We start from the raw sequence: 27,142 nt of genomic DNA, 5'->3' as shown, positions 1-27,142 counted from the left end.
CTGTAAGTCCAGTGTATAGTCAAACTTTAAGCATCCATTAATCTTTGCTGTCCCCCACGATGAAATCAGGGAGGGGACTGAGGATCATCTCTGTCTGTCCGTCTGTCCGCCTGTCTTGTCCATTCTCAGTCATATTCTTTAACTCAGACAGCATTGGCCCGGGTTTTGACTAAACTTGGATGAAGGATGCGTCTTGCCATAGAGATCCGACATTTTAGAAAATTACACTGAATGGCCCAAGGCGGGAGCTATGGTAATTAACTGTAATGTGTGAGTCACGCCAGAGAGGATAAGGCGAAGCAAGAGGCATAACTGAGCCCAAAATATGTCTTCTCCAGCAGGTGGAGGTGTTTCTTTGGCACATGATGTGTAATACAGGGATTGAATTAGCGAATGATACTGCAGGGCTAATACATTCAGGGCTGCCCGCTGGCGCCGGCAACAACCGCAGAGCTCACCGGGCTAATTAATCAAGCTTTCATATGGTCCAATTTTCAAACTCCAAAACAGAAAGAAATTATATATATATTTGTATTTCATCTTTCACAATCTTTCCGACGTTTGATGCTTCACACTTGTTATCAACAAGTTTCGAGTGAGCCCTGTCTCAGTAGGCTACGCCACAGACCCGTCTCAGTAGGCTACGCCACAGACCCGTCTCAGTAGGCTACGCCACAGACCCGTCTCACTAGGCTACGCCATACACCCGTCTCAGTAGGCTACGCCATACACCCGTCTCAGTAGGCTACGCCATACACCCGTCTCAGTAGGCTACGCCACAGAACCGTCTCACTAGGCTACGCCATACACCCGTCTCAGTAGGCTACGCCATACACCCGTCTCAGTAGGCTACGCCATACACCCGTCTCAGTAGGCTACGTCACAGACCCGTCTCAGTAGGCTACGCCACAGACCCGTCTCACTAGGCTACGCCATACACCCGTCTCAGTAGGCTACGCCATACACCCGTCTCAGTAGGCTACGCCATACACCCGTCTCAGTAGGCTATGCCATACACCCGTCTCAGTAGGCTACGCCATACACCCGTCTCAGTAGGCTACGCCATACACCCGTCTCAGTAGGCTACGCCATACACCCGTCTCAGTAGGCTACGCCATACACCCGTCTCAGCAGGCTACGCCATACACCCGTCTCAGTAGGCTACGCCACAGACCCGTCTCAGTAGGCTACGCCATACACCTGTATCAGTAGGCTACGCCATACACCTGTCTCAGTAGGCTACGCCATACACCTGTCTCAGTAGACTATGCCACAGACCCGTCTCAGTAGGCTACGCCACAGACCCGTCTCAGTAGGCTACTCCACAGACCCGTCTCAGTAGGCTAAGTCACAGACCCGTCTCAGTAGCCTACACCATACACCCGTGTCAGTAGGCTAAGTCACAGACCCGTCTCAAGGGAGTCAGGCAGCCTAAAAATTCAGAGTTCAATATCGGCACGTACATTTGAATTCAGAATTTTACATACACCTGAGCCAAATACATTTAAACTGAGTTTTTCACAATTCCTGACATTTAATCTTAGTGAAATGTCCCTGTCTTAGGTCAGTTAGGATCACCACTTTATTTTAAGAATGTGAAATGTCAGAATAATAGTAGAGAGAATGATTTCAGTTTTTATTTCTTTCATCACACTCCCAGTGGGTCAGAAGTTTACATACACTCAATTTGTATTTGGTAGCATTGCCTTTAAATTGTTTAAATTGGATCAAACGTTTCGGGTAGCCTTCGACAAGCGTCCCACAATAAGTTGGGTGAATTTTGACCAATTCCCCCTGACAGAGTTGGTGTATCTGGCCTCCTTGCTCGCACACGCCTTTTCAGTTCTTCCCACAAATGCTCTATAGGATGGTGGTCAAAGCTTTGTGATGGCCACTCCAATACGGAGTTTGTTGTCCTTAAGCCATTTTGCCACATCTTTGGAAGTATGCTTGGGGTCATTGGAAGACCAATTTGCGACCAAGCTTTAACTTCCTGCCTGATGACTTGAGATGTTGCTTCAATATAACCACATAATCCCCCCCCTCCCGCCTCATGATGCCATCTATTTTGCGAAATGCACCAGTCCCTCCCACAGCAAAGCATGATTTGCCTACGAGGGTTAGAGAAACTCCATTCTTCAGCCATGTGGCCACCATGCTGCATTAGACTACAGGTGATAATGCTTCAGCCATGTGGCCACCATGCTGCATCAGGCTACAGGCGATAATGCTTCAGCCATGTGGCCACCATGCTGCATCAGGCTACAGGTGATAATGCTTCAGCCATGTGGCCACTATGCTGTATCAGACAGGTGATAATGCTTCAGCCATGTGGCCACCGTGCTGCATCAGACAGGTGATAATGCTTCAGCCATGTGGCCACCGTGCTACATCAGACAGGTGATAATGCTTCAGCCATGTAGCCACCGTGCTGCATCAGACAGGTGATAATGCTTATGGCTAATATAGCACCCCTGCCTGATTAATAGGGACCATGTACAGGCCCTAAAGATATTGCTTTCCATCAATGTGCTATTGGCCTAATTTCTGGTGAGGAATATTATATTGTCAATTGTTTAATATAGTCTATATAATATACTCTATATGTCATCATAAAATCTGTGTTAATATCAGATTTTATGGTTGGCTATAATATAAGGTACTTTCCCAGATTGATAACAAAACACGAAATCCCCCATGATTTAAATTGTACATGCATAACTTGCTTTCCTGTGATCTTGGAGAGGGCCAGTAATTTTCTCATTCGGGACAGTAGTTTTCACTTGGTACTGGCCCAGTGTGCCACTATCAAATTGACCTGAATGTCAAGTCTTGGACTGGTACCCATGCTGGACTGGTACCCATGCTGGACTGATACCCAGGCTGGACTGATACCCAGGCTGGACTGGTACCCATGCTGGACTGGTACCCAGGCTGGACTGGTACCCTTGGCTGGACTGGTACCCTTGGCTGGACTGGTACCCTTGGCTGGACTGGTACCCATGCTGGACTGGTACCCTTGGCTGGACTGGTACCCTTGGCTGGACTGGTACCCTTGGCTGGACTGGTACCCATGCTGGACTGGTACCCTTGGCTGGACTGGTACCCTTGGCTGGACTGGTACCCAAGCCTTGGACTGGTACCCATGCTGGACTGGTACCCTTGGCTGGACTGGTACCCTTGGCTGGACTGGTACCCAAGCCTTGGACTGGTACCCATGCTGGACTGGTACCCATGCTGGACTGGTACCCTTGGCTGGACTGGTACCCTTGGCTGGACTGGTACCCATGCTGAACTGGTACCCTTGGCTGGACTGGTACCCATGCTGGACTGGTACCCTTGGCTGGACTGGTACCCTTGGCTGGACTGGTACCCATGCTGAACTGGTACCCTTGGCTGGACTGGTACCCATGGCTGGACTGGTACCCTTGGCTGGACTGGTACCCTTGGCTGGACTGGTACCCATGCTGGACTGGTACCCAGGCTTGACTGCCTTCCATTTTTGAAGATATGTCTTTTCATATTCATTGCGGAGACATGAGTATTTGGTCAATATAATGTATCATCTGTGGTCGCACACGATGAATGAAATGTATTAGTCACACGCCATCTCAATTGGCCCAAGGGGGGACGACGACGACATGTATCCTGTTTCCTTGTTCATCATTGAGTCCATATATGGTACGGAAGTGTTTGTGTGTCATCTCAGTGTGTTTGTACGACCCTAACCTTGATGAAGGAGAAGGCTGGTCCAGGGGCAAAGGTTAGCCTGTTTGTATGACTCTAACCTTGATGAAGGAGAAGGCTGGTCCTGGGGCGAAGGGTAGTGTGTTTGTATGACTAACCTTGATGAAGGAGAAGGCTGGTCCTGGGGCGAAGGGTAGTGTGTTTGTATTACTCTAACCTTGATGAAGGAGAAGGCTGGTCCAGGGGCAAAGGTTAGCCTGTTTGTATGACTCTAACCTTGATGAAGGAGAAGGCTGGTCCTGGGGCGAAGGGTAGTGTGTTTGTATGACTAACCTTGATGAAGGAGAAGGCTGGTCCTGGGGCGAAGGGTAGTGTGTTTGTATTACTCTAACCTTGATGAAGGAGAAGGCTGGTCCTGGGGCAAAGGGTAGTGTGTTTGTATGACTCTAACCTTGATGAAGGAGAAGGCTGGTCCTGGGGCGAAGGGTAATGTGTTTGTATGACTCTAACCTTGATGAAGGAGAAGGCTGGTTCTGGGGCGAAGGGTAGTGTGTTTGTATGACTCTAACCTTGACGAAGGAGAAGGCTGGTCCTGGGGCGAAGGGTTCGTTCTCGTGCTCCACCTGATACCTTAGGTACTCCTCTACCCCCTTCTGCTCATACACCTTCTGCTCCGTCTCAGTACGGAACAGGACCCGGGACGACACTGCAATGGTCACGGCATTCTCAGGCTTGGGCTGCAGAGACGAAAGAGGGGGAATGGGAAGATAGAAAGATAGTTGTGAAGGGTTGAGAATGAGAGAGAGATTGGATGTGTGGAGATGAAAAGGAATAGGGAAAACAGATTGCGAAGGGTTGGGTAATGGAATGATGAAGAGAGAAAGCAGATGGGACAGGAAGAAAGGATGAGAAGGATGGGGAAATGGAGACAAAGAGAGAAATTAGTTTTGACAGAATAGGAGGTAGAGAAAGAGGGGGATAGGTTAGACTGTGAAGACATCGAACTAACCACATACAACACAGGTCTGTGAAATGAACCCAGTGAAGGACATCAGTGTATTCTGGGAAGGGTTGGATATATTAGTAGTTGATGCATGTTCAAGATGGCCTCCATTAAGCAGTACATGATACCTATTCCCAACCTCTGACACGTAGACACACACACACAGTAACCAGACACTCATACACGCATGGACACACACACGCCGAAGGCAGCAGGTGATTCATGGAGAGGAGATGAAATAGGAGAACCCACACATCATGCTGGAACAGCCCTTCACCTAGTCTCCACGTAGCTAACAGCCCTTCACCTAGTCTCCATGTAGCTAACAGCCCTTCACCTAGTCTCCACGTAGCTAGCAGCCCTTTACCTAGTCTCCAAGTAGCTAACAGCCCTTCACCTGGTCTCCACGTAGCTAACAGCCCTTCACCTAGTCTCCACGTAGCTAACAGCCCTTCACCTTGTCTCCACATAGCTAACAGCCCTTCACCTTGTCTCCACGTAGCTAACAGCCCTTCATCTAGTCTCCAAGTAGCTAACAGCCCTTCACCTAGTCTCCACGTAGCTAGCAGCCCTTCACCTAGTCTCCACGTTGCTAACAGCCCTTCACCTAGTCTCCAAGTAGCTAACAGCCCTTCACCTAGTCTCCACGTTGCTAACAGCCCTTCACCTAGTCTCCACATAGCTAACAGCCCTTCACCTAGTCTCCACGTAGCTAACAGCCCTTCACCTAGTCTCCATGTAGCTAACAGCCCTTCACCTAGTCTCCAAGTAGCTAACAGCCCTTCACCTAGTCTCCAAGTAGCTAACAGCCCTTCACCTAGTCTCCACGTAGCTGACAGCCCTTCACCTAGTCTCCACGTTGCTAACAGCCCTTCACCTAGTCTCCAAGTAGCTAACAGCCCTTCACCTAGTCTCCACGTTGCTAACAGCCCTTCACCTAGTCTCCACATAGCTAACAGCCCTTCACCTAGTCTCCACGTAGCTAACAGTCCTTCACCTAGTCTCCATGTAGCTAACAGCTCTTCACCTAGTCTCCAAGTAGCTAACAGCCCTTCACCTAGTCTCCAAGTAGCTAACATCCTTTCACCTAGTCTCCACGTAGCTGACAGCCCTTCACCTAGTCTCCACGTAGCTGACAACCCTTCACCTAGTCTCCACGTAGCTCACAGCCCTTCACCTAGTCTCCACATAGCTAACAGCCCTTCACCTAGTCTCCACGTAGCTAACAGCCCTTCACCTAGTCTCCACATAGCTAACAGCCTTTCACCTCGTCTCCATGTAGCTGACAGCCATTCACCTAGTCTCCATGTAGCTAACAGCCCTTCACCTAGTCTCCACATAGCTCACAGCTCTTCACCTAGTCTCCACATAGCTAACAGCCCTTCATCTAGTCTCCATGTAGCTAACAGCCCTTCACCTAGTCTCCAAGTAGCTGACAGCCCTTCACCTAGTCTCCATGTAGCTAACAGCCCTTCACCTAGTCTCCACATAGCTCACAGCCCTTCACCTAGTCTCCACGGAGCTAACAGTGCTTCACCTAGTCTCCACGGAGCTAACAGCCCTTCACCTAGTCTCCATGTAGCTAACAGCCCTTCACCTGGTCTCCACGTAGCTAACAGCCTTTCACCTAGTCTCCACGTAGCTAACAGCCCTTCACCTAGTCTCCACATAGCTAACAGCCCTTCACCTAGTCTCCACGGAGCTAACAGCCCTTCACCTAGTCTCCATGTAGCTGACAGCCCTTCACCTAGTCTCCATGTAGCTAACATCCCTTCACCTAGTCTCCATGTAGCTAACAGCCCTTCATCTAGTCTCCATGTAGCTAACAGCCCTTCACCTAGTCTCCATGTAGCTAACAGCCCTTCACCTAGTCTCCATGTAGCTAACAGCCCTTCACCTAGTCTCCATGTAGCTAACAGCCCTTCACCTAGTCTCCATGTCGCTAACAGCCCTTCACCTAGTCTCCGCGTATCTAAGAGCACCAATGTTCTGAAAATGTTCCTTATAGTTTATTTTCAGTTATGAACATTGTTACCTAACCTTCCATTTGTCTACCACTTAACATAGCAATTATCTAATTTCAATCTTTGAACATTTAGGTAAGGAGCATTGCATCCAAATATTACATTTGTCTATTTCAATGTTTGTTTCCCGAATACACTCCCACTCAAAACAAAAGCTTTATGTAAAAAGTCAATGATTATTTTTGTTTGCATTGAATCCATCATTGATTTCAACAATGTATGTTAAGGAGATAGTGTATAATAAACGGTATGAGATACTGTATAATATGCTGCATAATGTACTGTATAATATACTGTATAATGTACTGTATAATATACCATATAATATACTGTGTAAGCTATTGTATAAGATACTGTATTAGATACTGCATGATATACTGTATAAGATACTGCATGATATACTGTATAAGATACTGTATATGATACTGTACAATATACCGTATAATTTACTGTATAATATGCTGTATAATGTACTGTATAATATACTGTATAATATACCATGTAATATACTGTATAATATACCATATAATATACTGTGTAGGCTATTGTATAAGATAATGTATGATATACTGTATGATATACTTTATAAGATAGTGTATTATATACTGTATTAGATACTGTATAAGATACTGTATGAAATACTGTATACAATACTGTATACAATACTGTATGATATAATGCATAAGATACTGTATTAGATACTGTATTATATACTGTATTAGATACTGTATTAGATACTGTATACAATACTGTATACAATACTGTATGATATAATGCATAAGATACTGTATTAGATACTGTATTAGATACTGTATTAGATACTGTATTAGATACTGTATGATATACTGTATGATATACTGTATAAGATACTGTATTAGATACTGTATTAGATACTGTATGCTATACTGTATAAGATACTGTATGATATACTGTATTAGATATGGTTTAGATACTGTATTAGATACTGTATGATATACTGTATTAGATACTGTATGCTATACTGTATTAGATACTGTATTAGATACTGTATGCTATACTGTATTAGATACTGTATGCTATACTGTATTAGATACTGTATTAGATACTGTATTAGATACTGTATTAGATACTGTATGCTATACTGTATTAGATACTGTATTAGATACTGTATTAGATACTGTATTAGATACTGTATGCTATACTGTATTAGATACTGTATTAGATACTGTATAAGATACTGTATTAGATACTGTATGCTATACTGTATTAGATACTGTATTAGATACTGTATTAGATACTGTATTATATACTGTATAATATACTGTATTAGATACTGTATTAGATACTGTATTAGATACTGTATTAGATACTGTATGAAGTCTACTATCTACTTCAAGCAGGGATGGGTTATAGTGGGACACCTCTAGCAGGGATGGGTTATAGTGGGACACCTCTAGCAGGGATGGGTTATAGTGGGACACCTCTAGCAGGGATGGGTTATAGTGGGACACCTATAGCAGGGATGGGTTATAGTGGGACACCTCTAGCAGGGATGGGTTATAGTGGGACACCTATAGCAGGGATGGGTTATAGTGGGACACCTCTAGCAGGGATGGGTTATAGTGGGACACTTATAGCAGGGATGGGGTAGGGTTATAGTGGGACACCTCTAGCAGGGATGGGTTATAGTGGGAAACCTATAGCAGGGATGGGTTAGGGTTATAGTGGGACACCTCTAGCAGGGATGGGTTATAGTGGGACACCTCTAGCAGGGATGGGTTATAGTGGGACACCTATAGCAGGGATGGGTTATAGTGGGACACCTATAGCAGGGATGGGTTATAGTGGGACACTTCTAGCAGGTCTGTCTGTCTGTCTGTGTGTGTCTGTGTGTGTGTGTGTGTGTGTGTGTGTGTGTGTGTGTGTGTGTGTGTGTGTGTGTGTGTGTGTGTGTGTGTGTGTGTGTGTGTGTGTGTGTGTGTGTGTGTGTGTGTGTGTGTGTGTGTGTGTGTGTGTGTGTGTGTGTGTTTGTGTGTGTGTGTGGTGGTGTGTGCGTTTGTGGACATCTGATGTTTTCTCAGGGGGGGGGGGCGTGTGAAGTGTACAGGGACATGTAACTGGAGAGCCCTTCTGACAAGGTGACAAGACCCTGATCTTCTCATGCGACAGATTTGTTTGTGTTTGTGTGTGTGTTTGCGGGTGTTTGTATGTGTCAGTGTGTCAGTGTATGTCCCAATTGTGCTGGCTGTAAAGACTGTTGCAGTGGTGTGTGTGCATATTAGGAGAGAGGGAGAGAGAGAGAGAGAGAGAGAGGGATAGAGAGAGAGAGTCGGAGAGAGAGAAGAGAGAGAAAGAGAGAGTATATATATAGAGAGAGACAGAGAGAGAAAGAGAGCAGTGAGCATAGCCTTGCTATTGAGAAAAGGCAGCCATAGTCAGACATGGCTCTCAAGAGAAGACAGGCTATGTGCATACTGCCCACAAAAATGGAAACTGAGCTGTACTTCCTAACCTCCTGTCAAATGTATGACCGTATTAGAGACACATATCTCCCTCAGATTACACAGACCCACAAAGAATTTGAAAACAAATCCCATTTTGATAAATTAACATATCTGTTGGTTGAAATACCTCAGTGCCATCACAGCAGCAAGATTTGTAACCTGTTGCAACAAGAAATGTGCAACCAGAAGAAAACCGTTCACTTTTGTTTATTATCTATTTCACTTGCTTTGACAATGTAGACATACGTTTTCAATGTGAATTAAGCCCTTTCAATTGAATTGAGAGATAGAGAGATAGAGAGAGAGACACAGAGAGAGAGAGACACAGAGAGAGACACAGAGAGAGAGAGAGAGACACACACAGAGAGAGAGAGAGACACACAGAGAGAGACACAGAGAGAGAGAGACACAGAGAGAGACACAGAGAGAGAGACACACAGAGAGAGACACACAGAGAGAGACACACACAGAGAGAGACACAGAGAGAGAGAGAAAGAGAGAGACAGAGAGAGAGACACACAGAGAGAGACGCAGAGAGAGAGACAGAGAGAGACAGAGAGAGAGAGAGAGACACAGAGAGAGACACAGAGAGAGAGACGCAGAGAGAGAGACACGCAGAGAGAGAGAGACGCAGAGAGAGAGACACGCAGAGAGAGAGAGAGAGAGACAGAGAGAGACAGAGAGAGACAGAGAGAGACAGAGAGAGACAGGGTAGCTAAGGACAGTTGATGTTGGTTGCTGTGTCATGGAGGTCACAGTATTGTTGTTGTGGAAAGGAAAATGTATAGTCATAGTCAAGAGCTGTACACACACACACTCACGTATATCATTTCAGAGTGGTAATCTTCTCAACCTTTTCCATATGCATGTGTGTGTGTGTGTTGAGAGAGAGGAGATGGGAGAGGGGAGAGAGAGAGGGAGGGGTGGCATTCCATACAGGGCGCCCTGCATTAGTCACCCACATTGGGGTTGAAGTCAGATGACGCTAGGGTAGAGGGTGCAGGGCAGGAAAGGGCAGGAAAGAGGGTCACGATTGTGTGTGTGTGTGTGTGTGTGTGTGTGTGTGTGTGTGTGTGTGTGTGTGTGTGTGTGTGTGTGAGAGAGAGAGAGTCTAACAGCTCACAGGCTGTCCTGAGCTCTCCCTCTCTCTCTCAAGCACCCACCCACACACACACACACACACACACACACACACACACACACCCTGCCTCGCACTGATATATATCACCTGATTTCCTATAGTTAGTGACTATAGAGATTGAGTTAGTATTTGTAGAAACACACACACACACACACAAACAGGTGTGTGAATAGACAGACACACACTCCAGGATGTGTGTACAAATACTCAATGACTCCTGTCAAGGTTGAAGGGGCCTTTAAACAATGGCAGTTAAAGGTGATAAAATTTTTGGCATGCAATGTGGCCTTGTCCTCCACCACACTTACTGAGAATGAAACTGTATTGTAAACACACAGATCAACCCAGATATCGGGTGTAGGATTGCAGAGAACACGAACTCAGCAAAAAAAAAAAAAAAATTGAGCTTTGTCATGTTTTTTTCACACGTTTTGATTTAAACACTTCTCAGTAGTTGATATTCAGACTTATCTTATGCAGGTGCGTGGTAAGGCAAGCTATGTGGGTGTGGCTCATTTGAACGATGAATACATTTAATTCAACCGGACGAAAACATACCCATTGTGTGTCAGACAGAATTCATCAGGAGGTTGTTCATACAATTCGTTTTTTAAATATTTTTTTTATCTATTATCTAAAGCCATCCCTTTAAATACTGTTTACCTTTCAATTTGAATTTGATCATATTATAGTGTATTATAGTATAAATATACTGTATACCCTATAGTATATTATAGTATAAATATATTGCATACCCTATAGTATATTATAGTATAAATATACTGTATACCCTAAAATGTATTATAGTATAAATATACTGTATACCCTATAGTATATAATTGTATAAATATAATGTATTCCCTAAAGTATATTATAGTATAAATATACTGTATACCCTATAGTATATTATAGTATTAATATACTGTATTCCCTATGGTATATTATAGTATAAATATACTGTATACCCTATAGTATATTATAGTATAAATATACTGCATACCCTATAGTATATTATAGTATAAATATACTGTATACCCTATAGTATATTATAGTATAAATATACTGTATACCCTATAGTGTATTATAGTATTAATATACTGTATACCCTATAGTATATAATTGTATAAATATAATGTATTCCCTATAGTATATTATAGTATAAATATACTGTATACCCTATAGTATATTATAGTATAAATATACTGTATACCCTATAGTATATTATAGTATAAATATAATGTATACCCTATAGTGTATTATAGTATTAATATACTGTATACCCTATAGTATATTATAGTATTAATAATGTATACCCTATAGTGTATTATAGTATAAATATACTGTATACCCTATAGTATATTATAGTATTAATAATGTTTACCCTATAGTATATTATAGTATAAATATACTGTATACCCTATAGTATATAATAGTATAAATATAATGTATTCCCTACTGCCCACATTGAACATGGAACAGTGTGACAACAACAAGTATTGTGCGATCTGTCAGGATCCAAACAGTTTGATCTGTGCTCCATAGTTCTTTGGTTAGTGTTCACGGCCAATTTGTATTATATGAAACATAATCCACATTTACTAGGGATCCTCAGCAACAACCACATTTACTAGGGATCCTCAGCAACAACCACATTTACTAGGGATCCTCAGCAACAACCACATTTACTAGGGATCCTCAGCAACAACCACATTTACTAGGGATCCTCAGCAACAACCACATTTACTAGGGATCCTCAGCAACAACCACATTTACTAGGGATCCTCAGCAACAACCACATTTACTAGGGATCCTCAGCAACAACCACATTTACTAGGGATCCTCAGCAACAACCACATTTACTAGGGATCCTCAGCAACAACCACATTTACTAGGGATCCTCAGCAACAACCACATTTACTAGGGATCCTCAGCAACAACCACATGGAAGCGATAGAATTTACTTAGAGGAAACAAATTCAAGTCAACAATACATTGGAATGATACGACAAAAGTAGGTTATCAATCTGAGGGGAACGAACGGTCAATTGGTCGTTATATATGTGTGTTTTTTTACTGACAGTCACTACTGATCATGGCTAATATTTATTAACAGGATAAAACTCGGAGAAAACCAATCGAATTCGTATGACTACAAAAACAACAATTTGCATTGGGAAAACTTTTATCAAATCAACCTGTGTATAATACATGAAAACGCATGCATTTGACCTTCACACAAAACCTCTTAAAAATGCATATACACAGGTGATATAGTGTCTTATCAGACTTGCTAAGGCATTCATAACTACCCATTGCTTTTTCCTTCCATGTTTGACCACTAACCCATAATGGTTTAGCGATAGAATTCGTCGCTCAGGAAACGTTGGTTAGTAGCTGCATCCAGAAGGGTCATGCGTACGTTTCAAAGGAGGTTAATAAAAGGTCAAAGGTTAGAGGTGACCGACGATCATCACGGACATAACCTTTGACCCTGGCCCACATTGCCGTGTTTATACTTACAAAGAAAATGCCTCCCTCCACCTTCCGGGCTCTTCTCTGACATGACACCTTCACAAATAAAATAAAATGTTCGCAGTTTCAATGATTCATTTATTCATTCACGCTGTGATGTTTTTTCCAAATAATGACTCGTTCACAGAACAACAACAACAACAGTTTCCATTTTCCCATTTGCACACTGTTTATCATCTCTTTATTCATCCAGACAATCCCTTTGAAAATGAAATTAAAGAATTTACCATCGATAACCTATTTTTTCAAGGCGATTCCTAACTTTGCCAAAGACAGCAGCAATGCACAATCTGATGTTCGCACTTGTACAATTCCCCTTCGAGGAAAGACTAGGTTTTTATAGCAGTCAGCTACTGTCCTGCCTTCGTATTTCAGAAGGCTCTTATACTACAGAATGCCCCGTGAGAGAGAGATGAGAGTTTCATTGCTGCTGATCCTCTTTCTATAATACCTTTACAGTATTAGGATGGCTTGACTGTGTGTGTAGAAGGACAACTGATGGCCCACCTCAACAACAGCCCCTTCACATTACACTCCATGCAGTTCGGCTTCAGAGCGAAACACTCCACAAAAACGACCCACTGCTTTCTTCTGGAAAATGTGAAGTCCAAGATGGACAAAAGGGGGTGTTGTTGGGGCTGTGTTTCTGGACCTAAGGAATGCTTTTGATACTGTTAATCATGAGATTATCATCACAAAATTGTCCAAGTTCAACTCCCCCCCCCCCCCCCCCCCCCGATGCCTTGAGATGGATGAAATCATACCTTGAAGGCAGAACTCAGTGTGTCAGAGTGAGCAATGAGCTGTCGCCCACGTTTAGCTATGATGTGGGTGTGCCACAAGGCTCAATACTGTTCAGCCTGTACATTAATGATCTGCCTTCTGTATGTGTGTGCATGCAAAGAGCAAACAACAAGCTGCACAAGAACTCACTACTGTAATGGTCCAGGTTACAAAGTGGCTCAGTGACTCACTACTGTAATGGTCCAACTTACATAGTGACTAACTACTGTAATGGTCCAGGTTACAAAGTGGCTCAGTGACTCACTACTGTAATGGTCCAGGTTACAAAGTGGCTCAGTGACTCACTACTGTAACGGTCCAGGTTACAAAGTGACTCAGTGACTCACTACTGTAATGGTCCAGGTTACAAAGTGGCTCAGTGACTCACTACTGTAATGGTCCAGGTTACAAAGTGGCTCAGTGACTCACTACTGTAATGGTCCAGGTTACAAAGTGGCTCAGTGACTCACTACTGTAATGGTCCAGGTTACAAAGTGGCTCAGTGACTCGTGTTTGCATCTCAATGTGAAAAGAACTGTCTGCATGTTCTTCACAAAGAGGGCAACAGATGCTACTGAGCCAGATGTCTATGTGTCAGGGGAGAAGCTCCAGGTGGTATCTGATTCTACTGAGCCAGATGTCTATGTGTCAGTGGAGAAGCTCCAGGTGGTATCTGATGCTACTGAGCCAGATGTCTGTGTGTCAGGGGAGAAGCTCCAGGTGGTATCTGATGCTACTGAGCCAGATGTCTATGTGTCAGGGGAGAAGCTCCAGGTGAGATCTGGCATCTTTACAGTACAAGATGTTTGACTGCTCTTTATATGAGATCTTTACAGTACAAGATGCTTGACTGCTCTTTATATGAGACCTTTACAGTACAAGATGCTTGACTGCTCTTTATATGAGAGCTTTACAGTACAAGATGTTTGACTGCTCTTTATATGAGATCTTTACAGTACAAGATGCTTGACTGCTCTTTATATGAGACCTTTACAGTACAAGATGCTTGACTGCTCTTTATATGAGACCTTTACACTATAGGATGCTTGACTGCTCTTTATATGAGACCTTTACACTATAGGATGTTTGACTGCCTCTTTTATCCTTTAGCCAGAGATATCAAACATGGGATGATATGCAGAGGGTTTATAATATCCTCTAGTCAGTGGTTGATCCCGAATGATCAAATACTCACATCCTTGTAGTGTGAAAAGTGTTGCACTATATATAGGGAATAGGGTGCCAGCCTTGGTCTAAGGTATTGCACTATATAGGGAATATTGTGCCAGCCCTGGTCTAAGGTAGTGCACTATATAGGGAATAGGGTTCCATAGGGCTCTGGTCTAAAGTATTGCACTATATAGGGAATAGGGTTCCATAGGGCTCTGGTCTAAGGTAGTGCACTATATAGGGAATAGGGTGCCATAGAGCTCTGGTCTAAAGTATTGCACTATATAGGGAATAGGGTGCCAGCCCTGGTCTAAAGTAGTGTGCTATATAGGGAATAGGGTTCCATAGGGCTCTGGTCTAAAGTATTGCACTATATAGGGAATAGGGTGCCATAGGGCTCTGGTCTAAAGTATTGCACTATATAGGGAATAGGGTGCCATGGGGTTCTGGTGTAAAGTAGTGCACTATATAGGGACTAGGGTGTCATTTGGGGCACAGATATAGCCTTTACATTCTCCCTAGAGCATCTCACAGTTGATGATGCTTGACCTTGAGGTTTGCCTGATTGAATCCCTGAGCTGACAAGGTAAAACTGTGTCGTTCTGCCCCTGAACAAGGAAGTTAACCCACTGTTCCCTGACTTGCCTAGTTAAATAAAAAAAATAAAAAAATATTTCTTTGCGATATGATTTAACTCTTGAATATGTTACAAGTTTTGGAGAGACCTTTCTGTGCAATATTATGTAACTATTAAATGTGATTGAGCTTTTGGAGAGACCTTTTATACTAAATGATATGACTATTAATTAAGTTACATCTTTTGGAGAAACCTTTCTGTGCAATATGCTATAACTCCATCCCCAAGGTATTTCAGCTCTAAGAATAGCTTCTCTCCCACATCGTCCCTAAGAAGGGTGCATCACGTCATGCCAGGGTATTTTTTGCTACACTCAACTTGAGAGGGCAGAACCACTGACGTGATCTCCCTGTCTGATTTCGCACCTTCATGGGAACGTGCGGCGGTGGAGATATTTGTGGGGTATACTCTGCTTTGTCTCAGGGTAGTAAGTTAGTGGTCTGTTGACATCCCTCTGGTGCTGTGGGGGGATATGTGCTTTGAAAAAGTGGGTGGGATTATATCCTGCCTGGGAATGGCCTTGTCCTGGGGTAACTTCAGACAGGGCCACGGTGTCCCCTGACCCCCCCCCCTCCCCAGCCTCCAGTATCATTGCTGCAATAGTGTATGCGCCTGGGGGGTGGGGGGGTGTCTAGGGTCAGTCTGTCCTATCTGGTGTAATTCTCCTGTATGATCTGGTGTCCTGTGTGATCCTGGGTATTTGATATTCGGGATTTTATAAGGAAATGCAAAAGCAGCAGCTACTCTTCCTGGGGTCCAAAACAAAACAGGGAACATAATACAGAACATTTATAGACATGGACAGCTCAAGGACAGAACTACAGGGCTGCCCAACCATCTTCCTGGAGATCTACTGTTGTAACAATTCTCGTTGGTGGAAGGAGAGGAGGACCAAAATGCAGCGTGGTAAGTGTTCGTCGTTCCTTGTCTCTGATGATTCTCAATCAGAGACAAGGAACGACACCTGCCTCTGATTGAGAACCACACTAGACCAAAAGCGTAGAAATATAGCAACATAGAAAAAGGAACATAGACTACCCACCCCAACCCACGCCCTGACCAACCTAACACAAAGACATAAAAAAGGAACTAAGGTCAGAATGTGACAACTGTCCTGTCCAACAGTCCAACTCTCTTCCTGGAGATCTACTGTCCTGTGGGTTTTCAGTCCAACCCTCTTCCTGGATATCTACTGTCCTGTAGGTTTTCAGTCCAACCCTCTTCCTGGATATCTACTGTCCTGTAGGTTTTCAGCCACAGCCTCTTCCTGGAGATCTACTGTTCTGTGGGTTTACAGTCCAACCCTCTTCCTGGAGATCTAGTGTCCTGTAGGTTTTCAGCACAACCCTCTTCCTGGAGATCTACTGTCCTGTAGGTTTTCAGTCCAACCCTCTGCCTGGAGATCTACTTTCCTGTAGGTTTTCAGTCCAACCCTCTTCCTGGAGATCTACTGTCCTGTAGGTTTTCAGATCAAACCTCTTCCTGGAGATCTACTGTCCTGTAGGTTTTCAGTCCAACCCTCTTCCTGGAGATCTACTGTCCTGTAGGTTTTCAGTCCAACCCTCTTCCTGGAGATCTACTGTCCTGTAGGTTTTCAGTCCAACCCTCTTCCTGGAGATCTACTGTCCTGTAGGTTTTCAGTCCAACCCTCTGCCTGGAGATCTACTGTCCTGTAGGTTTTCAGTCCAACCCTCTTCCTGGAGATCTACTGTCCAGTAGGTTTTCAGATCAAACCTCTTCCTGGAGATCTACTGTCCTGTAGGTTTTCAGTCCAACCCTCTTCCTGGAGATCTACTGTCCTGTAGGTTTTCAGTCCAACCCTCTTCCTGGAGATCTACTGTCCTGTAGGTTTTCAGTCCAACCCTCTTCCTGGAGATCTACTGTCCTGTAGGTTTTCAGTCCAACCCTCTTCCTGGAGATCTACTGTCCTGTAGGTTTTCAGTCCAACCCTCTTCCTGGAGATCTACTGTCCTGTAGGTTTTCAGATCAAACCTCTTCCTGGAGATCTACTGTCCTGTAGGTTTTCAGTCCAACCCTCTTCCTGGAGATCTACTGTCCTGTAGGTTTTCAGTCCAATCCTCTTCACATTTCGAGAGAGGCTTTTATTCTCACTTTGGTTAGGCCAGTGTGTGACTAGGGTGGGCATTCTAGTTTCTTTATTTCTATGTTTTCTATTTCTTTGTTTTTGGCCGAGTTTGGTTCCCAATCAGAGGCAGCTGTCTATCGTTGTCTCTGATTGGGAATCATATTTTGGCAGCCTTTTCCCTACCAGTGTTTTGGTTCATTTTTCACTTTGTTACTTTGTTCGAGTGTTTTGATCAATAAAAATCAGGAACACTTACCAGGCTGCACTTTGGTCCGATCCTCATTACAACGAGAGCCCCAAAATTGCCCTCGCTGGAAGCCTGCATTTCAGACATAAGGAAGTGGGTGGCTGCAAACATTCTACTTTTAAACTCGGACAAAACGGAGATGCTTGTTCTTGGTCCCAAGAAACAAAGAGATCTTCTGTTGAATCTGACAATTCATCTTGATGGTTGGGCAGCCCTGACATACATTATATATTGTTTTACAAAAGGCACACAGCCTACATATCAATACATACACACAAACGATCTAGGTCCAATAGGGGAGAGGCGTTGTGCCGTGAGGTGTTGCTTTATCTGCTTTTTGAAACCAGGTTTGCTGTTCACTTGAGTGATATGAGATGGAAGGAAGATCCATGCAATAATGGCTCTATATAATACCGTTCACTTTCTGGAATTTGTTCTGGATTTGGGGACTGAAAAGACCCCTGGTGACATGTCTGGCGGGGTAAGTGTGTGTGTCAGAGATGTTTGTAAGCTGACTATGCAAACAAGTGGGGATTTTCAACACATGAATGTTTCTATCAGGCACCCGAGTGGCGCAGCTGTCGAAGACACTGCATCTCAGTGCAAGAGGTGCCACTGCAGTCCCTGGTTCAAATCCAGGCTGAATCACATCTGGCTGTGATGGGGAGTCCCGCGGGGCACAATTGGCCCCGTGTTTTCCGGGGTAGGTCGTCATTGAAAATAAGAATTTGTTTCTGACTTGCCTAGTTAAATATAAGAGCATTTTCCCCAATACTTTCGGTCCCCTAAAATGGGTGGGACCATGTGCAAAGTGCTGTAATTTGTAAACTTTTTGCCTGATATGGGTGACAATCCACTCAAATTAAAGCCAACAGTCTGCACTTTAACATCATAGTCGTTTCATTTAAAATCCAAAGTGCTAGAGTACAGAGTCAAAACACTGTCCCAATACTTTTGTAGCTCACTGTATGTAACCTCCGTCATATTCCGCTCAGTGTTTTCTCCTTACACAAGGAGAATATACTACATATAGAGTCAAAATGCTCCTGTGAGAGTTATGTCTGCCCATCGGACAGGTCTGTTTAATAACTGGGATCACAGGATTATGAGTCATGATATTGTATTTACATATCTCAAAACCAGACACCCTCCATAGTGGACACCAGGGAAAGACAGGAGAGGAGAGGAGAGGAGAGGAGAGGAGAGGAGAGGAGAGGAGAAGAGAAGAGAAGAGAAGAGAAGAGAAGAGAAGAGAAGAGAAGAGAAGAGAAGAGAAGAGAAGAGAAGAGAAGAGAAGAGGAGAGGAGAGGAGAGGAGAGGAGAGGAGAGGAGAGGAGAGGAGAGGAGAGGAGAGGAGGAGAGGAGAGGAGAGGAGAGGAGAGGAGAGGAGGGAGAGGAGAGGAGAGGAGAGGAGAGGAGAGGAGAGGAGAGGAGAGGAGAGGAGAGGAGAGGAGAGGAGAGGAGAGGAGAGGAGAGGAGAGGAAACAACAGTACATGACAGATGAAAGGGGGAAAGAGGTAGGAGAGGAGAAAGGAGAAAGATAAGGACAGGGGCAGAGGGGGAAATTATAATGACAAAGAAGAGAGATATGAGAGGAGGTTAGGATAACGACAAAGCTAGGAGAAGGAGGAGCAGAACAGAGAGAGAGGAGAAGGTAGCGGATAACAGAGAGAGAGGAGAAGGTAGAGGATAACAGAGTGAGGAGAAGGTAGAGGATAACAGAGAGAGAGGACAAGGTAGAGGATAACAGAGAGAGAGGAGAAGGTAGAGGATAACAGAGAGTGAGGAGAAGGTAGAGGATAACAGAGAGAGAGGAGAAGGTAGAGGATAACAGAGAGAGAGGAGAATGTAGAGGATAACCGAACGAGGGAAAACATTAGAGGTGCAGGGGAAGTAACATAATCTGGTGGGGTGTAGATAAGGGGGGAAGAGAAACAGGGGGAGAGAAGATATGGGAATCAGCGGGAGCAGAGAGAGGAGAAACAGGGGAGAGGGGAGAGGATAAAACAAACAAGAGAGAGTATAGAAAGGGGGAGAGGAGAGGGAAAAACATGGAGAGATGAGGGAGAAGAAACAGGGGGAGAGGGGAGAGAAGAGAAACAAGGGGAGAGGAGAGAGGAGAAACAAGGGGAGAGGAGAGAGGAGAAACAAGGGGAGAGGAGAGAGGAGAAACAAGGGGAGAGGAGAGAGGAGAAACAAGGGGAGAGGGAAGAGGATAAACAAACAAGAGAGATTATAGAAAGGGGGAGAGAGAGAGAAAACATGGAGAGATGAGGGAGAAGAAAAGGGGGAGAGGGGAGAGGGGAGAGAAGAGAAGAGAAACAGGGAGAGAGGACAGATGAGAAACATGGGTAGAGAGGAGAGAGGGGAGAGGAGAAACAAGGAGAGAGGAGAAACAAGGGGAGAGGAGAGAGGAGAAACAGGGGAAGAGGAGAGAGGAGAAACAAGGGGGAGAGGAGAGAGGAGAAACAGGGGAGAGGAGAGAGGAGAAACAAGGGGAGAGGAGAGAGGAGAAACAAGGGGAGAGGAGAGAGGAGAAACAGGGGAGAGGAGAGAGGAGAAACAAGGGGAGAGGAGAGAGGAGAAACAGGGGATTAGGAGAGAAACAGGGAGAGGAGAGAGGAGAAACAGGGGAAGAGGAGAGAGGAGAAACAGGGAAGAGGAGAGAGGAGAAACAGGGGAAGAGGAGAGAGGAGAAACAAGGGGAGAGGAGAGCGGAGAGAGGAGAAACAGGGGATTAGGAGAGAAACAGGGAGAGGAGAGAGGGGAGAGAGGAGAAACAAGGGGAGAGGAGAAACAAGGGGAGAGGAGAGAGGAGAAACAGGGGAAGAGGAGAGAGGAGAAACACGGGGAGAGGAGAGAGGAGAAACAGGGGAGAGGAGAGAGGAGAAACAAGGGGAGAGGAGAGAGGAGAAACAAGGGGAGAGGAGAGAGGAGAACAAGGGGAGAGGAGAGAGGAGAAACAGGGGAGAGGAGAGAGGAGAAACAAGGGGAGAGGAGAGAGGAGAAACAGGGGATTAGGAGAGAAACAGGGAGAGGAGAGAGGGGGAGAGAGGAGAAACAAGGGGAGAGGAGAAACAAGGGGAGAGGAGAGAGGAGAAACAGGGGAAGAGGAGAGAGGAGAAACACGGGGAGAGGAGAGAGGAGAAACAGGGGAGAGGAGAGAGGAGAAACAAGGGAGAGGAGAGAGGAGAAACAAGGGGAGAGGAGAGAGGAGAAACAAGGGGAGAGGAGAGAGGAGAAACAGGGGAGAGGAGAGAGGAGAAACAAGGGGAGAGGAGAGAGGAGAAACAGGGGATTAGGAGAGAAACAGGGAGAGGAGAGAGGGGAGAGAGGAGAAACAAGGGGAGAGGAGAGAGGAGAAACAGGGGAAGAGGAGAGAGGAGAAACAGGGTAAGAGGAGAGAGGAGAAACAAGGGGAGAGGAGAGAGGAGAAACAGGGGATTAGGAGAGAAACAGGGAGAGGAGAGAGGGGAGAGAGGAGAAACAAGGGGAGAGGAGAGAGGAGAAACAGGGAGAGGAGAGAGGAGAAACAGGGGAAGAGGAGAGAGGAGAAACAGGGAGAGGAGAGAGGAGAAACAGGGGAGAGGAGAGACATACTAAATAGGAGGAGGAAAAAAAAGAGGAGAGAGGATTAACACTACAGTAGAATAGTGATTACTATACTACCTCACTACAGTAGAATAGTGTACTGCACCACTACAGTAGAATAGTGTTTACTATACTACCTCACTACAGTAGAATAGTGTACTGCACCACTACAGTAGAATAGTGTTTACTATACTACCTCACTACAGTAGAATAGTGTACTGCACCACTACAGTAGAATAGTGTTTACTATACTACACCACTACAGTAGAATAGTGTTTACTATACTAGACCACTACAGTAGAATAGTGTTTACTATACTACACCACTACAGTAGAAAAGTGTTTACTATACTACAACACTACAGTAGAATAGTGTTTACTATACTACACCACAACAGTAGAATAGTGTTTACTATACTACAATGCTACAGTAGAATAGTGTTTACTATACTACACCACAACAGTAGAATAGTGTTTACTATACTACAATGCTACAGTAGAATAGTGTTTACTATACTACACCACTACAGTAGAATAGTGTTTACTATACTACACCACTACAGTAGAATAGTGTTTACTATAATACAACACTACAGTAGAATAGTGTTTACTATACTACACCACTACAGTAGAATAGTGTTTACTATACTACACCACTACAGTAGAATAGTGTTTTCCATACTACACCACTACAGTAGAATAGTGTTTACTATACTACACCACTACTATACTACACCACTACAGTAGAATAGTGTTTACTATACTACACCACTACAGTAGAATAGTGTTTACTATACTACACCACTACAGTAGAATAGTGTTTACTATACTACACCACTACAGTAGAATAGTGTTTACTATAATACAACACTACAGTAGAATAGTGTTTACTATACTACACCACTACAGTAGAATAGTGTTTACTATACTACACCACTACAGTAGAATAGTGTTTACTATACTACACCACTACAGTAGAATAGGAGCTACCGCTCCTTGAAAGCGGCAGCTCTAGCCTTCAGGTCGATGCAGATGTTGCCTGTAATCCAGGTTGGGATATGTACAATATGTACTGGTGCTTCCTGCTTTAGTTTTTTTCTTGTAAGCAGGAATCAGGAGGATAGAATTATGGTCAGCTTTGCAAAATGGAGGGCGAGGGACAGCTTTGTACGCATCTCTGTGTGTGGAGTAAAGGTGGTCTAGAGTTATTTTTCCTCTGCTTGCACATGTGACATGCTGGTAAAAATTTGGAAAACAGATTTAAGTTTGCCTGCGTTAAAGTTCCCAGCCACTAGGTGTGCCGCTTTTGGGTGAGCATTTTCTTGTTTGCTCATGGTCTTGTAGAGTTTGTTGAGTGCGGTCTTAGTGCCAGCACTGGTCTTTGGTGGTAAATAGATGGCTACGAATAAAATAGACTCTCTTGGTAGAGAAGGTGGTCTACAGCTTATCATAAGGTACTCTACCTCAGGTGAGTAATACCTCGAGACTTCCTTAATATTAGACATTGCGCTCCAGCAATAATTGACAAATAAACACACCCCCACCCCTCGTCTTACCAGACGTAGCTTCTCTGTTCTGCCGGTGATTTGAAAATCCCTCCAGCTGTATATTATCCGTGTCGTCGTTCAGCCACAACTTGGTGAAACATAAGTTATTACAGTTTTTAATGTCTTGTCGGTAGGATCATTGTAATCGTAGATCATCAGTTTTATTTTCCAGTGATTGCATTTTAGCAAGTAGAATTGATAGCAGTGTGAGTTTAATCACTCGCCTACGGATTTCAGAAGGCTGCCTGATCTGCTTCCATTTTCCCTCAGTCTTTTCATCACACAAATGACGGGGATTTGGGCCTGTTCCCTGGAGAGCAGTATATCTTTCTTGTTGGACTCATTAAAGGACTTGTTAAATGAAAAAGATTCTACCAGTTTGTGGTGAGTAATCCCAGTTCTGATGTCCAGAAGTTTTTATCGGTCATAAGAGATGGTTGTAGTAACATTATGTACAAAATAAGTTTAAAAAATAAGTAAAAAACAACACAAAAAAACGAACGAAAGCCATTCTCTTCGGCGCCATCTTAAATAGCTAACTGGCTATACTAAATGGCTATACTAAATGACTCTTCTAAATGGCTATACTAAATGACTCTTCTAAATGACTGTACTAAATGACCATTCTAAATGGCTATACTAAATGGCTATACTAAATGGCTATACTAAATGACTATACTAAATGACTATACTAAAAGGCTATAGTAAATGACCATTCCAAATGACTATACTAAATGGCTATACTAAATTACCATTCTAAATAGCTATACTAAATGGCTATATTACATGGCTATACTAAATGGCTATATTAAATGACCATACTAAATGGCCGTACTAAATGACCGTACTAAATGGCCGTACTAAATGACCATTCTAAATGGCTATACTAAATGACTCTTCTAAATGGCTATACTAAATTAGTCTTCTAAATGGCTATACTAAATGGCTATACTAAATGACTAAACTAAATGGCTATACTAAATGACCATTCTAAATGGCTATACTAAATGACTATACTAAATGGCTATACTAAATGACCATTCTAAATGGCTATACTAAATGACTCTTCTAAATGGCTATACTAAATGGCTATACTAAATGACTATACTAAATGGCTATACTAAACGACTCTTCTAAATGGCTATACTAAGTGGCTATACAAAATGACTATGCTAAATGGCTATACTAAATGACCATTCAAAATGGTTATCCTAAATGGCTATACTAAATGGCTATACTAAATGACTATAGTAAATGATTATACTAAATGACTATACTAAATGACTATACTAAATGACTATACTAAATGGCTATACTAAATGACTATACTAAATGACCATTCTAAACGGCTATACTAAATGGCTACACTAAATGACTATACTAAATGACTATACTAAAAGGATATAGTAAATGACCATTCCAAATTACTATACTAAATGGCTATACTAAATTACCATTCTAAATAGCTATACTAAATGGCTATATTACATGGCTATACTAAATGGCTATATGAAATGACCATGCTAAATGGCCGTACTAAATGACCGTACTAAATGACCATACTAAATGGCCGTACTAAATGACTCTTCTAAATGGATATACTAAATTAGTCTTCTAAATGGCTATACTAAATGGCTATACTAAATGACTATACTAAATGGCTATACTAAATGACCATTCTAAATGGCTATACTAAATGACTATACTAAATGGCAATACTAAATGACCATTCTAAATGGCTATACTAAATGACTCTTCTAAATGGCTATACTAAATGACTATACTAAATGACCATTCTAAATGGCTATACTAAATGACTCTTCTAAATGGCTGTACTAAATGACTCTTCTAAATGGCTGTACTAAATGACTCTTCTAAATGGCTGTACTAAATGACTCTTCTAAATGGCTATACTAAATGGCTATACTAAATGGCTATACTAAATGGCTATACTAAATGGCTATACTAAATGGCTATACTAAATGACTCTTCTAAATGGCTATACTAAATGACTCTTCTAAATGACTGTACTAAATGACCATTCTAAATGACTCTTCTAAATGGCTGTACTAAATGACTCTTCTAAATGGCTGTACTAAATGACTCTTCTAAATGGCTGTACTAAATGACTCTTCTAAATGGCTGTACTAAATGACTCTTCTAAATGGCTATACTAAATGGCTATACTAAATGGCTATACTAAATGGCTATACTAAATGACTATACTAAATGGCTATACTAAATGACTCTTCTAAATGGCTGTACTAAATGACTCTTCTAAATGGCTGTACTAAATGACTCTTCTAAATGGCTATACTAAATGACTCTTCTAAATGGCTATACTAAATTAACATTCTAAATAGCTATACTAAATGGCTATATTACATGGCTATACTAAATGGCTATATTACATGGCTATACTAAATGGCTATATTAAATGACCATACTAAATGGCCGTACTAAATGACCGTACTAAATGACCATACTAAATGGCCGTACTAAATGACCATTCTAAATGGATATACTAAATGACTCTTCTAAATGGCTATACTAAATGAGTCTTCTAAATGGCTATACTAAATGGCTATACTAAATGACTAAACTAAATGGCTATACTAAATGACCATTCTAAATGGCTATACTAAATGACTATACTAAATGGCTATACTAAATTACCATTCTAAATGGCTATACTAAATGACTCTTCTAAATGGCTATACTAAATGGCTATACTAAATGACTATACTAAATGGCTATACTAAACGACTCTTCTAAATGACTATGCTAAATGGCTATACTAAATGACCATTCAAAATGGTTATACTAAATGACTATACTAAATGGCTGTACTAAATGACTCTTCTAAATGGCTGTACTAAATGACTATACTAAATGACTATACTAAATGACTATACTAAATGGCTATACTAAATGACTATACTAAATGACCATTCTAAATGGCTATACTAAATGGCTATACTAAATGACTATACTAAATGACTATACTAAAAGGCTATAGTAAATGACCATTCCAAATTACTATACTAAATGGCTATACTAAATTACCATTCTAAATAGCTATACTAAATGGCTATATTACATGGCTATACTAAATGGCTATATGAAATGACCATACTAAATGGCCGTACTAAATTACCGTACTAAATGACCATACTAAATGGCCGTACTAAATGACTCTTCTAAATGGATATACTAAATTAGTCTTCTAAATGGCTATACTAAATGGCTATACTAAATGACTATACTAAATGGCTATACTAAATGACCATTCTAAATGGCTATACTAAATGACTATACTAAATGGCTATACTAAATGACCATTCTAAATGGCTATACTAAATGACTCTTCTAAATGGCTATACTAAATGGCTATACTAAATGACTCTTCTAAATGGCTATACTAAATGACTCTTCTAAATGGCTGTACTAAATGACTCTTCTAAATGGCTATACTAAATGGCTATACTAAATGGCTATACTAAATGGCTATACTAAATGACTATACTAAATGTCTATACTAAATGACTATACTAAATGACTATACTAAATGACTATACTAAAAGGCTATAGTAAATGACCATTCCAAATGACTATACTAAATGGCTATACTAAATTACCATTCTAAATAGCTATACTAAATGGCTATATTACATGGCTATACTAAATGGCTATATTAAATGACCATACTAAATGGCCGTACTAAATGACCGTACTAAATGACCATACTAAATGGCCGTACTAAATGACCATACTAAATGGTTATATTAAATGACCATACTAAATGGCCGTACTAAATGACCGTACTAAATGACCATACTAAATGGCCGTACTAAATGACCATACTAAATGACCATACTAAATGACCATACTAAATGACCGTACTAAATGGCTATACTAAATGGCTATACTAAATGACCATTCTAAATGGCTATACTAAATGACTCTTCTAAATGGCTATACTAAATGACTCTTCTAAATGGCTATACTAAATGGATATACTAAATGACTATACTAAATGGTTATACTAAATGACCATTCTAAATGGCTATACTAAATTACTATACTAAATGACTCTTCTAAATGGCTATACTAAATGGCTATACTAAATGACTATACTAAATGGCTATACTAAATGACCATTCTAAATGGCTATACTAAATGACCATTCTAAATGACTCTTCTAAATGGCT

At 42.3% G+C, this 27,142-nt stretch overlaps 1 protein-coding gene across 2 annotated transcripts in view; it reads right to left on the bottom strand.

The window, feature by feature from the left end:
* Positions 1-27,142, bottom strand: part of nt5c1aa (5'-nucleotidase, cytosolic IAa) — a 66,297-nt gene that overhangs the window by 18,757 nt on the left and 20,398 nt on the right. The window contains exons 2-3 of one of the 2 annotated variants that reach the window (XM_031795029.1): positions 12,859-12,906; positions 4,257-4,424 (exon numbers count right to left, since the gene is read on the bottom strand). In XM_031795029.1, the coding sequence (XP_031650889.1) occupies positions 4,257-4,424; positions 12,859-12,906 (216 nt within the window). The remainder of the gene's footprint in view (positions 1-4,256; positions 4,425-12,858; positions 12,907-27,142) is intronic. The other variant, XM_031795030.1, reaches the window with a different exon arrangement.

The sequence above is a fragment of the Oncorhynchus kisutch genome, linkage group LG17 (genome assembly GCF_002021735.2).
Source record: "Oncorhynchus kisutch isolate 150728-3 linkage group LG17, Okis_V2, whole genome shotgun sequence".
Lineage (NCBI taxonomy): Eukaryota > Metazoa > Chordata > Actinopteri > Salmoniformes > Salmonidae > Oncorhynchus > Oncorhynchus kisutch.
The sequence above is the reverse complement of the archived record's forward strand: the minus strand, read 5'-3'. Positions and strand labels throughout refer to the sequence as shown.